This window comes from Populus trichocarpa, chromosome 1, assembly GCF_000002775.5.
Source record: "Populus trichocarpa isolate Nisqually-1 chromosome 1, P.trichocarpa_v4.1, whole genome shotgun sequence".
Taxonomy (NCBI): Eukaryota; Viridiplantae; Streptophyta; class Magnoliopsida; order Malpighiales; family Salicaceae; genus Populus; species Populus trichocarpa.
The window spans coordinates 20,730,497-20,745,343 of record NC_037285.2 but is presented as its reverse complement, the minus strand read 5'-3'; the positions used below and the strand labels follow the sequence as shown (position 1 = coordinate 20,745,343).

Here is a 14,847-nt window from a genome sequence, read left to right as displayed (position 1 = left end):
AATTGATAAATATAAACGGAAATACCGACGAAAATATTCCAATGAGAAAAAAATAATTAAAACAAAGCAAAAAAGAATGATGATGTGTCATTTATATCAACAGAATTACCGACGGAATTAATTTTATCGGTAAAATCATTGGAAAACTGTTAACACTGTTCATCATGTCAATTATAAAGGGAATCACCAACGAAAAATTTCGTCAGTATTTTCTACAGAGCTTTGGAATTGTTCATTTTTCAATTGCACTGTTAATTATTATTCTTTACAGATAAAATTACCGACGGATTGAAAAGTCATCAGTGTTATTTGGAGGGCTTCTGAAAAATTTTGATTAAATTGAAAATTTAAATTAAATATTACAGACGAAATCACCGACGAATTGAAAAGTCGTCGATGATATTTGATGGTTTCTGAAATTTTTTTATTAAATTAAAAATTTAAATTAAATATTATAGAGGGAATCACTAAAGGAATGTATTAAATTTAAATTAAATTCAATTATCCGTCGATAAAACATCTCAATAAAAAGACTAGAATCCCTAATTTCACAACAGACGAACCTCCTTTCTTCTTCCTCTTCTTCTTTTTCCCTATATGTAAAAAAATCGTCATCCCTTTCTTTCTCTTCTCTTCTCTCCTCAACTCCTTCTCTTCTTCTACATGCTCAGGTTTGTCTTCTTCTCCTTTCTTCTTTTCTCTTCTCAGTCTTTTTTTAATTAATATGCTTTATGAATTTGTTTTTTTTCTCTTTTCAGCTTCACTTGCAATTACATTAAGGTAAGATTTTTCTTTTTTCTTTTTTTTTTCATGTTTTTTTTCACTATATTTGTTTTTTTTTAATTTTTTTTGTTCTTAATAATTATATGAATGTTGTTGTAGGATTTTTTTTTCATATGAGATCAATTTTTAGTTGATTTATTTTTAGCAATCGCAACTTCATTTTTTTCATATGAATTTTTTTTAGTTAATTTTTTTTGTGTTATTTATTTGTTACAAATTTGTTTGTGTTGATTTTCTTCTTCTTTTTTCCAAGCAACTCAGTTTTGAGTATTATAGAGTGTTGATTTATATTAATTTAATTATTTTATAGTTTTGTAAAATGGATTTTTTAAAAATATTTTTAAATAATTACCGACGGAATTACATACGGTATTTTTCCGAGGGAAATACCAACGGAATGAAGCTGATAATTTTTTTATGCCTTTTCTGTCAGTAAATCCATCGGTAAGAATATTTTTTTTATTACCAACGGACTTATCGACAGACAAAAAATTATCGATGAAAGATTCACTTACGGAGCATTTCTGTTTGTGATTCCATTAGTAAACTAATTACCGACAGAATCACAGTACAAATACCGATGAAATTTTCCGTCGATAAATATAAAGATTGTGGTAGTGTAACACATTGTGTCCGAATAATATGCTTATATGCAACATTAGAGTTTTTTATTTGTTGTAAATTCTACTGAAATTTGAGTAGAATTTCCCTTATACTTGAAGGGTACCAAGTTATCGACATCTTCAATTACAACCAAACAACACCACAAACATGGTCCAATCCTCTTGGACCTTATCCCACATTAACATAGCTTAAGATTGGAATACAATAAATTTTCTTCCATGAAGTATGAATAATAAATCTTAAAAAAAATCAAAAGGACAAGAATATAAAATATGTAATAAGAAAAGTAAATGTACGATACTACATTTAAAGAGTTTACAAAATGATTAATTTACATAATAAAGTTAAGGATTCTACTAATTATACATAAAAAGTGTGAGAGTACAAAATATACCTAACACAATAAAATCTACCCCTAATATATCAACCCTACTCTACAATGTGTGATGATCCTGCAAATGACAATAATAAAATAATAAACAATTTAATAATGAAATTCATATGTGCACACCAACATTTAAATAAATTTTGATAAGTCTTGACACACTAATTATCTTTTCCTTAATATAACATATTTTCCCTTCCAAACCAAAATTTTTATTTTTTTACAAGCATAGCCTTATCTCCATCCTAAAAGTCATATTCAATATTCACATACACTTCATTTTATTGGTTTCTTTTCTAATAATAGAAACAACATATTATTGACTTTCATTCAACCATGAAAGCAATCGATAGTGGTTTCTACTCGATTATGGAAACTACAAACATTGAATTTCATATATGTATGAAAGCAACATAACAATAGCTCTCATTCATCAATAGAAACAACAAACATAACATTGGCTTCCATTCAATGATGAAAGCTATAATCGTTGGCTTTTATCCAGGTATGGAAGCAACATAACAATAGCTCTCATTCATCAATGGAAGCAACAAACATAATATTGACTTCCATTAAACAATGGAAGCTACAAACATTGGTTTTCCATAACCCCTTGTCAGGATACGTTTGTCACATTTATCAAGGTTTATCAAGTGTAAGAAAGTGCAAGACTAAAATACAAAATTTAAAAGACGAAGGTGCAAAAGACCTACCTGATATCTGACCTCCAGATGTGACACCCTGTTATTGTCCTGCTAATACAACCTCTTTTGTACCAAAAAAGACAATCATCACCGCCAAGTTCCACAAACAACAAAAGTATCATTTCAATTCTCATCCAAATCCAAAGTTTAACACATGTACACAATATTTTGTTTGTCGTAATTTCTATAGTGTTGAATTCCAAGCAAAGGTTGATAGTTAATTATTTTTGTCATTCAGCCTAAACCCCTCAAAACACTGTACAATATTTTAATCATAACCGGAGTTGTAGAACTTAGTTTTACAAAAAAAGGGTTTTTAAAACTAAATGAACCATAAAAACCCTCTCTTGAAAAATAAAAAACCATTTAGAATCCTATGAGGCTAATTGCAGTCATTTTATTCAAAATTCCTTGTTGCCACCACTTGTCTTCATTCATGTAGAACCCTTGTTTTTTCTTCTTGTTCTCCCCTCCCCTCCCTTTTCTTTTTTCTTTTCCCCCCCCCTGCTTTTTTCGTGTGTTTTAATTGTTATTTTTGTAGTTCATAAACTAGTTTATACAAAATATAATTTTATAAAATCTTAGCATGCATACTAAACATAAATGAAACAACTATTAAATTTAAAATAATATAAATTCAAAAGTAAAGTACTTATTTGTTGAAGCACTTAGAATCAAATAATTATTATTAAGGATAAATCCTTTATTTTTAAAGCTTTCTTGCTCACCTATTGGTGCAAATAGAATGACTAAAATGAGTCTCATAGGATTATACCTATACTACCTTGTTTAGTTGCACTATTAAATAAGGTCTACAACTCAAAACGTAGATAGGAGCGAAGGATAAAGGGGTTTATTACATGTTAAAATTCTCAAAAACCAAAAACACCATAAGTATAGAGAGACAACCAAAATTTCATTTTTATTTATCATAGTCTCCAGTTTTCCGGACATTATTACAACCCTTTATATAGAAAAAAACTAGAAAACACTAATAATACTAAATATGAAAAATAAACTAGGAATAATACTCCTTTTAAATAGAAAAAAACTATAAAAGCATTATAATAAAGAATAGCACAAAAATAAAGTTAACTAAGGAAAATATCTATTTTCCTAAAAAAAACTCATGCATTAGTTATGTGAACCTCGTGATCACATTGTCAGGCAACTCACAATAAGATTGACAACGAATCTCGAAAAGCCAAAACATGTCTGATAGGAGTGTGACATAATAAAAACTTGTCTCAAGGTATCAATATTATTGGAATAAGAACCACCACCCTATAAATACTAATTCTCGAATGACAAGTATAAGGAAAATGTCATGAAGCCAATTAATCTTCGATAAGTCAGTTTTAGCTCTTCAAAGAACCAAATAATACGAGAAAACCTCTCAACATTTAAGAACAATAGTTCGGCAACAATATTAATCATAAAACTTAATAAGAAGTGTCTTACAAGGAGTTTATATAATCCAAATAAAAGTACCCTAATGGATATACCTTAGTAGACTGATTTGAACCCATTTATCCAAGTTGTAGGTTGATGTGAAGCCTAGTTACAATCAGACCCAATACTTAATTGAAATAAACCCAAGACATGTAAAAATAAAAATTAAAATAAAGGTTGTCTATGCTGCCACAAATAACCAAAGAGAACTAAAAAAGATAAGTCTGATTTTTCTAGCTTAAAAAGTTTTTATAACTGAAATAAACCTTCTTTGTAACTTTATGAAGAGTTGCCAACTTTGGATGTCCCAAATAGACTAGAAAAATATGATGTGAATGTGGAATTAATTTCATCACCTCTTGTTTTTCCTTATAGATCTAGGATTCTTTGTAATACTTGGACAATAATAAATACAAATATATTTCTTTATTGTTGTCTTATTAGTTTCCTTCCTAGGAGAATTATTAAATAATCAATCCTAGCTAAGAAATCATACCCGACTGAAATCTTCCTTGAATTAATAAGAGAATATTTGCTCACTTGAAATCATTATAACATTAGGAAATCTTGCCTAGAGAAGGATTCCATAATGCTGGACATATCAGGCCTATGTTGAACATGGATTGAGCCTTTCTTGCACTTGGATTAGAAGGCCTAGAACCTCCTTTTGATGCTCCAATGGATCTCCAAAATCAGCCCTAGCCAAAACCTTTCTAACAAGCTCATTCATTGCCTCCTTCATTGCTTTTGTCTTAGACCTTGTGATTGGAACAATTGAAACATGTAATGGATCCCTGATTGTGTTTATGGGCTGATCCGTATCAATTAGTCTCTCCAAGTTGGAAGGAACTCGTCATCGAGTTCAATCTTTAACTAGAAATTGTCTTTCATCAAGAATATCCTTTTGTGCACGAGCCACCCCATCGTTGATCCCTAATACCTTTGTACAATTCACCTCATCATGGGCTCCTAACACAACACCTTTGTGCAGGCCACCTAATTATAGATCCTTAATACAATTCCTTTGTGCGGGTCATCCCATCATGGATCCCACCACTATGATTTCAAATGACATCAACTAATATATATGAAAATAACACACTAGTTCTTGGAAGTCTTTTTTTAGGGAGAATATTTTTATCCCCTCCTACACAAGCATGTTGTATTTTGCAACATTTTTCAGCCATGTTTGTCGTACAACACATAATAAAGTAAAATAACCACCAATGATTGTTGGGTTTTGATACCAATTAATACAGACCAGAGCAAAGGATACATGAATTTGTTACATGTTAAAACTCTCAAAGACCATAAAGGTCGTAAGTATAGGGAGACAAAAAAAAAAACTTAATTTTTATTCATCACAGGCTTCACTTTTTGAAAGGCTATTACAAGCTTTTATATAGAAAAACATGAAAAAAAACCCTAATATAACTGATAAAAAAAACTAGGAAAAATATTACCTTCACATAGATAGAAAAAACTCGAAAAGAATTTAAATAAAAAATAAAATAAAATCAGGAAAAATTAAAGTTAGTTAAGAAAAATATCTATTTTCTAAAAAAAAGCTTATGCATCAATCTTACAACAAAAACTAGAACTCTAAAATGTATGAAAAAACATAGTAAAAAGAAACTAAGAAAATCAACAAAAAAGAGAGGCTTGAGAGCTTCTATAAGGTGTGCAGAACAACGTCCATTCAACCTCTATTTATACTGATTTTTAAAACCAAAACTATACAAAATGAATTATAGTAATTACTATAATTAATTTCCACCATTTTTCCTTAATAACCTGTCGTAAAAAGAATAAAAACCTGACAGTTTTTTACCTTAAAAACCACATGTTTTTCCTTTAAAAAAGACTATTCAGGAAAAATGATTGTTTATACTATTTATTCATGAGCTGGTAAAAAAATTTATGGTTCAAAAATTTATTTTATAATAAACTAAAATTCAAGTTCAAAATAGATTGGCAAAAAACAAACTTAAGCTTTGGAACTTGAGGCTCAAGCTCGAGCCTGAGCCTAACGCATATGTATGAGTTAAATTCAAACTACTTTGATGAGGCTCATTTATGACCCTTCAACTTTTCACTTTATAAATTATAAAATATTCTTATCTTTTTCAATGTAGGATAGAGGATTTTTAGTTTTACAATAACATATCAATCAAGAGTTTTTTTTATATCAATTACTCATTGATATAATTTGTTTTAATCATGTTAATGTTCTATATTAAAAAACTTTTGTTGAAGAATAATTTCTAATAAAGTTTTAACCCTATAAATAAATAAATTTTACTTTTTTAGACGCAAATATGTTCATCAACCATGTCTTTAAAACAAATTTTCAACAATTTTCTTTGATTTGGGTCTTCAAAATACATGTTTTTTTTTTATCTTTATTTTTTTTAACAAAAAAAAAATCAAGATCTTCATGGATTTAATTCTATAGTTTTTTATTGTCTTATTTTATATTTGAATTTTGGTTTTGAATCCTTATCTCTTATGCTTTTGAGTCCTTTTAATTAAGATATAAATGATGATTATATTTGACTATAAGAGTGTAGCACCCATTAAAATAATGGATCTTTTATCATCATTAAGACTAGCAATGTGGTAATTTTTTTCATTAATAAATAATATCTCATATTATTTGAATGCTTTCATTTTAATTAAAGTTTCAATAAGTTGTATCTATTTTTCATTATAAGTTTATGACTACTAATCTAGAAGAATACTAATTTACTTACTATATGTTTGTGACTAGCTTATATTCACCTAAAATAAAAGTCAATTATCTATATTAATTGCTTTGATTTTGAATAGGAAATAATTTTGTTTCTAAACTTGTAATTTTATTAAATTGTTCCGTATTAACAAAATTATTTTCTTATAAAATAAAAAAATGGAATAACTAATTATTAATTGCTCTAAACCCAAAAATAAGTAATATAGAGTACTAGATTTTGCTTAGGTTATCATTCTACTAAACATAAAGGTTGCCACGTAATTATTTCTATGGGTCATTATGCCAAAAAAAAAAAAAAAATAGTTATCAAACCCTACTAGCTGGGTTCCAAGTTACACGGGTTGATTCGGGTTAACTTGAATCAATCCAAATCAACTCGGAAAAATAAAAAAAATATTTAAAATTTTAATATTTCATATTAAAAAATTAAGAAATAATTTATGTGAATATATGATATATACTTTATGTTCATATATACTTATATTATTCTTTTAAGTTGAAGTATTTAAACCAATTTTTTTTTTTATCTTATATTGAAAAATCATAACTTTTTTCTTGTGAACATACAGTATAACATACTAAAAGACTTCAAATTCCACATTAAAAAAATAATTTTTTTCTTGTGAATATAAAGTATATATATCAAAGAGTTTCAAATCTCACATTAAAAAAATAAAATATTTTTCTAATATTTATATAATGATATTTGAAAAAAAAAATAATAACCAAAAAAATATATATAAAAAAAAGGATTTCTGGTTTCGCCAATTTTTTTCTTAGTCCGATCTTTTATCTTGTCGAAACTAGTCTAGCTATTAAATCAACCCGCTAGACGAGTTCAGACGAGTTCGGGTCTAATAATTATGGATCTCCCGAACCACCAATAGCAAAATCTCATTCTCTTCAAACTCTCCTCTTTCTCTCTCGCTATGCCGGTCTTCCTTTAAAATCAAGAGAAGAGAACGTTGACCCTGAGAGAGATCCAGGCCTCTCCCTCCCGCCCTCCCTCCCCTACCCCAATCTGCGTTAAATTCAATCCAACATAACTGCTTTGCTCTTCAATACAACCCAATCTATTCCATCCATCCTGTAAGTCTTCCCATTTCATACATTTTCCTCAGTTTGTGTTGTGCTTGTACATACAATGGATAGCAATTACACAACCATATCAAATAACTCATACGTAGATTTACAAATACGTGATGATCCTCAAAACCCATTACCCCAAAGAAAAACCCACATCAAATTGCACCCTCTTCATGAAGTTGAGAATTTTATTGGCAATGGTCAAAGTCTTGACGACGACGATCAAGATGATTTTGACATTGATGATTATCCACTCGTTTCGAAAAAGAAAACAAGTAAAGATTCTGGTATTTATGGTGCCGTTTTTAATCTCACTACTTCCATTATTGGGGCTGGGATTATGGCCTTACCTGCTACAATGAAGGTTCTTGGATTGGTTTTGGGATTTATTTTGATAATAGTCATGGGTATTTTGTCTGAAATTAGTGTTGAATTGTTAGTTAGGTTTTCAGTTCGGTTTAAGGCTTCTTCTTATGGTGAAGTTGTTCGGTTTGCCTTGGGGAAACCTGCTAAGGTTTTGTCTGAAATTTGCATCATTGTGAACAATGCCGGTGTTTTGGTTGTGTATTTGATAATTATAGGTGATGTCATGTCAGGATCGCTCCATCATGTCGGGGTTTTCGACCAGTGGTTAGGAAATGGGTTTTGGGATCATAGGAAGTTGGTGATTTTGGTTGTTGTGGTGGTTTTTTTAGCACCCCTTTGTGCATTGGATAAGATTGATTCTTTGAGCTTGACTTCGGCTGCTTCTGTGGCTCTGGCTGTGGTTTTTGTTGTGGTATGTTTTATTGTTGCTTTTGTTAAGCTCATTGAAGGGAAAATTGAGTCCCCTAGGATGACTCCTGATTTTGGTTCGAAGCAGGCTATTTTGGATTTGCTTGTGGTGATTCCGATCATGACAAACGCTTATGTTTGCCACTTCAATGTTCAGCCTATATACAACGAGCTTGAAGGACGATCACCTCAGAAAATGAACAGGGTGGGCAGGATCACCACTGTTCTTTGCGTTGTGGTTTATGCTTCAACTGCGATATCAGGTTATTTACTTTTTGGCAAGGATACCGAATCTGATGTGTTAACCAATTTTGACAAGGACCTTGGAATTCGTTTTAGCTCTGCCTTGAATTATATTGTTAGGATTGGCTACATTCTTCATTTGGTTCTCGTTTTTCCTGTTGTTCATTTCTCTTTAAGACAAACAGTGGATGTCTTGGTGTTTGAGGGATCAGCTCCGCTTTCAGAGAGTAGGAAGAGGTCTTTGGCCTTAACAGCTGTTCTATTGGCACTGATTTATTTTGGGTCTACTATGATTCCAAATATTTGGACTGCTTTCAAATTTACAGGGGCGACAACGGCAGTTTCATTAGGTTTTATATTCCCATCTCTTGTTGCATTGAGGTTAAGTCAGAGTGGGGAGGATTTAAACGCTGGAGAGAAGTTTTTGTCATGGCTGATGTTAATATTGGCTATAATAGTTAGTATTGTTGGAGTGATTGGCAATATTTATAGCCTCAAAAGCGATTCTGAATGATTCTTAGTACTTTTCGGATTTGCTTTTGTTTAACTGTAAAACATTCTCAATTTTGAAAAAATAATGGGGGTGCCAATTTCTCTGTTCTCATTTTGATCAGTGTTGTTTGCTTTGAACCATCAAGTCAAACTGGGGTTGACACTTTGCCTAGTACACCGTTTCAATCTAAAGTTCCAGGTCCAGTTTAGAAAGACCCCTGTGGCATACTCATTTTTAGATTTGGTTCAGCATTTCATTGGTTACTTCAGGAGATCACTTCTGTGGTTACCCACCATATGTAAGGTGATTGAAAATTACACAATTTTCGTGCCCTATCATTTGGTCTTTAAAATGAGCTGGATACTTCTTATATTGGCATTTCTTTCATTGTCATGTTTATCCCATTACAAGGTATGTTGCTGGTAAATGAAAGAACAAAGGCATCCTATAACCATTGGGAGGGGCTTGCTCTGAACTTCAAAAGATATTTTGATGCGCTTTAGCTTCCTAACCTGAACAAACTAGCAATCTAATATGAAGATAAAGGAAAATAGGTTTGGTTATATGGTTTTTTCTTATGGTGTTTAGGATGAGAATTACATGATTTGTAATGTAAATGAGGAATAAAATCTGAATGAAACGCTTTGATAAGTTAGAGACGCCACAAGGAATTCCTATCATGATAAAGACGTCACACTCCTTATGATTAAGAGTGATAAGTCTGATTTGTTTTTCAATCAATTCTTGAAATGGAAGAACAATGAACAAAACTCTCTAAAGGAGAAGTTAAAAAGTTTTATATTATTTTCAAAAGTTTTACAAGCCTCCAAACTCATCAAAGCTTCAGTCATGCTAATCTTATTTGTTAAGATACTTTGTAGTTGTTTCGTCCGAGCTCTTGTCATTGTACCATTTGAATGCCCATACATATTAGAATTAACACCATAAGAAAAAAAATCATATAACCAAACCTACCTTCATCTTCATATTAGATCGCTAGTTTGTTCGGGTAAGGAAGCTAAGGTTTCAGAATTGATTTGGGACTTAATATGTGATTGACATGAGATTAGAAATATCAAGGATTGTGGGTTGAAACAAATTGTTTTTTTTTACATGGATTTGGATTGGAACGAGTTTTTCCTTATTGATTTTGGTGGCTATTCATATTTTTCATTGAAATTGTTATTCGAGTTGAAAAACATTGTTGTTTAGATTTGTATATGAGTTGTGAGAAATTGATATACTATGGTTGGAGAAAGAGACGAAGTTCCAAGGAGAATCAATTTGGAACAAGCGCAACTTATTGGGTTGTAACGATCTCATGACGAGATTCAAGAAGAATTGTCAGGAATTTATGATCATATAGATGCCCTCATGCAAATGATTCAAATGAACAATTTGCAACCCCACAAAGTGTCATAGGGTGCAACAAAATGTTGTCGTGGAGGCTGAATTGGAGCCGAATGGAGAGCGCAAGGCTAAACGAATTACAAAGGTCTATAAAGAACATGAAGAATGAAGCTTCAGTTCAACATTGAAAGGATGAAAAATGAAAGAGAGCAACAATGGTTATATATATATATAAAGTGGATGACAAGGCTTTCTTATTTGAAATTATTAACGACTACTACTTTTATACAATATTGTTGGAGGCAATTGTTGGCAAGGAAAGAGCTCCTAAGACTTAAACAAGAGGCTAATGAAATGATCACTTGAACTTTACTGGAATTGAGGGTTTAGAATCTGAAATTTCAGTAAAGGATTCAGTTGATAATGATTTGATTCCTCACAGTGTAGAACTAATTCCAGCCCTATAATTTATTGATTGGGTTGAAGAATACATAAACAATTTCGTGAAAGATAATGACATATCAATTATCCTGTTGATGATTAGAGAACGAATTATCTTCATAAGAGAGGGAATGATACAATTCTGGCAATGGAAAAATGATCAGATTCGGTTTCTATTGTAATTTTCTTAACTATTCAGTTTTATGGCAACAAACGTAACTCTTAATCTGATTGTTGGATCAGATTGAAAATTTACCCAGAGTTTCCAGATATATTGTTAAATATGGGGTTAAAGTTTCAGATCAATCGGAGTTCAATAAGGCAACGTAACATAGACTAAAAGCTATTGTACGGGTTATATTAGCTAGTTCCTTTTGATTTATGGACTTCTTGTTTGTTATGAATTCTTATCCTAGTGTATGGTTTTAACCATTGTGTTCCTATTAATCTGATACCTATTCCAATTAATGAGAGGACTTCTATGGATAAGGTTAAAAAGGCAGAAATGATGAAAAAACTCCATGAACAATTTCAATCTCATATTGAGGAGAAGATAACAAAGTATGCCAAGCATGCTAATAAAGGGAAAAAAATGGTTAGACTTGAGCCAGGAGATCTTGTTTGGATCCGTCTTAGCAAAGGCATATTTCCAAGCAAATAAAAGTCTAAATTGATACCGAGAGTTGATGGATCATTTCGGGTTATTGAAAGGGTGAATGATAATGCTTATAAGGTTGACCTTTCTAGTGACTACAATGTTTAGCTACTTTTAATGTAAAAGACTTGTCATCTTACTTAGAGGATGTTGACAATTATAATTCGAAGACAAATCACTTTCAACTCGAAGGTGATATGGATCATGATTATAACATGGAAAATGATGGTTCTAATGTGTATGAGTATTCAAATGGTCTAATGATAAGAGCTTAGGCGAAACAATTACAAAGTTCCTTAATAAGTCAGATTAGCGTGACTGAAGCTTCGATGAGTTTAGAGGCTTATAAAACTTTTGGAAATAATATAAAACTTTTCAATTTCTCATTTAAAGAGTTTTCTTCCTTATTCTTTCATTTTCAGACTTGATTGAAGAACAAATTAAACTTATCACTCTTAATCACATAGAGTGTGACGTCTTTATCTTAATAGGAATTCCTTATGGTGTCTCTAATTTATCAAAGAATTTCATCTAGACTTTATACTTTATTTACATTACGAATCATGTAATTTCAGCCTTAACATCATAAAAGAAAATCATATAAGTAAACTTACCTTCCTTTATCTTCATATTAGATTGTTAGTTTGTTCGGTTTAAGAAGCTAAGGCATATCACATTCTCGCATTTAGGTGAAGGGAATCATTTGCCAATCATATAGTAGGTGTCCTAACTTGTTTCCCATTTATAATTAGTCCAGTCCACCAGCCAAGCATCCTTTCATATAGTTAAGAAAGTTAACCATCTAGGTGGTGGCCCAGTGGTAAGAGCTTGGGACCAAGAGGTTTGCTCCCTCTGTGGTCTCAGGTTCGAGCCCTGTGGTTGCTCATATGATGGCCACTGGAGGCTTACATGGTCGTTAACTTCAGGGCCCGTGGGATTAGTCGAGGTACGCGCAAGCTAACCCGGACACCCACGTTAAACTAAAAAAAAAAAAGAAAGCATTCAAACTCAAGAACTCGAGATGTTATGGGAAACATACGTTGAAAGAGCGGACACCAAGACATAATTGGATGATATGGTGACTAGTTTTTTCAGGATAAGACGAGCACCCAAGGGAATAAGCCAAGGCAAGTGAAGGTCTAATTAACAAAACTTGCATTGCTGTAAGATCTCTACAGGCTTTGTTGTAGTGCAAAATAAAATAAAATGTGTTCATCTAAATATGATAAATGGCAATCCTTTTGTCTAAGCTAGGAGGGAAATAAACATTGGATATCATTTAAGGAAAATAAAAATGTGCAAGTAAAAATGCAGAATGTTTTAGCATATATAAGAACATTGATACTAGAAAAACAAACAATTTACTGTAAAACCACAAGTTCATCTTCATTCAACTTCATATAATGAGGGTATAAAATAAAAGAAAAAGGTACAGGAGAAAAGACTTGCATTGCTGCTTTATCATTCCCCTGTGGACTAGACATAAAAAGTTTTTTTTTTTTTTTACGTTGTTTGGTACATCTTTGGATAGTACAAAAATTAATTTTTATCATGTTTAAGGCTATTCTAGTAAAAAAATCTTTGTCTCATTAAAAGAGGTAGGAATGAGAAAAAAATAAAAAAACTAATTAAACTCAGAAAACCAAGAAAATTTTAACCAAGGGAACAGAACAGTGAAAAAAATAATCAATTAAGCCGATTAGAAAATTTTTAAAAAATTCGATTCGGTTCAGTTTCGGTTTTAAAAGGCTGAAACTAAATTAACCAGACCAAATCGAACCGGTTCAAACCGAACTACTCTTTATCTTTCTCACTCTCCCAATCTCTTTGTATCTCAATCTTTGTCTTTCAATCTCTTAGTCTCTCTTTTTTTCTCTTTTTTGTTTGCCCTATTTTTATCTAGCATATATCTCGAAGACAAAACATCCCCATTCTTCTTCCACTGCTTTTAGCCTCTAGACTCTCTTTATCTTTCTCACTCTCCCAATCTCTTTGTATCTCAATCTTTGTCTTTCAATCTCTTAGTCTCTCTTTTTTCTCTTTTTTGTTTGCCCTATTTTTATCTAGCATATATCTCAAAGGCAAAACATCCCCCATTCTTCTTCCACAACTTTTAGCCTTTATTTTCATTTCCATGTTTCTAAGACCTGAAACCCAACTGTTAACAGGAAAACTTTTAACCTATCAAACTAATCAATCATATCATGGGTGTGAAGAGTTTTGTTGTAGAAGCTATTGCATCAATAGTTGTTAGGTGCTCCATTAACCCTTTGGATCTAATCAAGGTTCGTATGCAACTCTAAGGCGAGTGCAGTACCCAACAACAATAATATGTGTTTTTAGATTTATCAATTATAACCAACAATATTATTGATAGATCCAACCCATAAGCTCACAATCTCCGCCCTAGATCTATCAATAATATATGTGTTTTTTGTTGCTTATCTTAAAGGTTAAAGATTGGATCTTTATGATTTGTTTATAGGGCTTTTGTGAAAATCAAGAAAAAAGATGGTGCCATCAATTGCAAGATTATTTCCAGTACAAGATTCTATTTGTGTTATTTCAGTTTTTTTTCCTGGTTTTTTATGATTTGTTTGTGGGGCTTTTGTGAAAATCAAGAAAAAAAGATGATGGTGCCATCAACTGCAAGATTATTTCCAGTGCAAGATTATATTTGTGTTATTTCAGTTTTTTTCCTAGTTTTTTAACAATATAAAGCCGAACCGGATCAAACCAAAATTGGTCGGTTTGAATCGGTTTTGGTTTGAATTAACAAAAAAATAGTTTAGTTATTTTTTTTCAATTTAAAACTGAACCGAACAAAAAATGCTCACTCCTAAAATGAGGTATGACAAACTTGTCTAATTCTCTGCACAAGGGTTAACCTAGGTTGATTGAGGTCAATGTAAGGATAAAAATTACTATTATCATAGTTTTAAAACCATGCTAGGGTCAACCCCGGGTAAGGCCGGGTCATGTATCTTGTTGACCATTGACCCAGGTCAACTCAATGATAAAAAATAGTTATTATCATAATAAAACCCGACTCCGGGTTGATTTGAGGCAAGACCCAGGTCACAGGTCGGGTCAACTTAAGGATAA

General features: G+C 31.4%; 1 protein-coding gene across 1 annotated transcript; it reads left to right on the top strand.

The window, feature by feature from the left end:
* Positions 1 to 7,558: 7,558 nt before the first annotated feature.
* Positions 7,559 to 9,407, top strand: LOC7473026 (amino acid transporter AVT6E). The gene has a single exon (XM_024607188.2). It carries the CDS (start codon positions 7,845 to 7,847, stop codon positions 9,315 to 9,317), a length of 1,473 nt encoding a protein of 490 aa, XP_024462956.1. The 5' UTR covers positions 7,559 to 7,844; the 3' UTR covers positions 9,318 to 9,407.
* Positions 9,408 to 14,847: the final 5,440 nt, after the last annotated feature.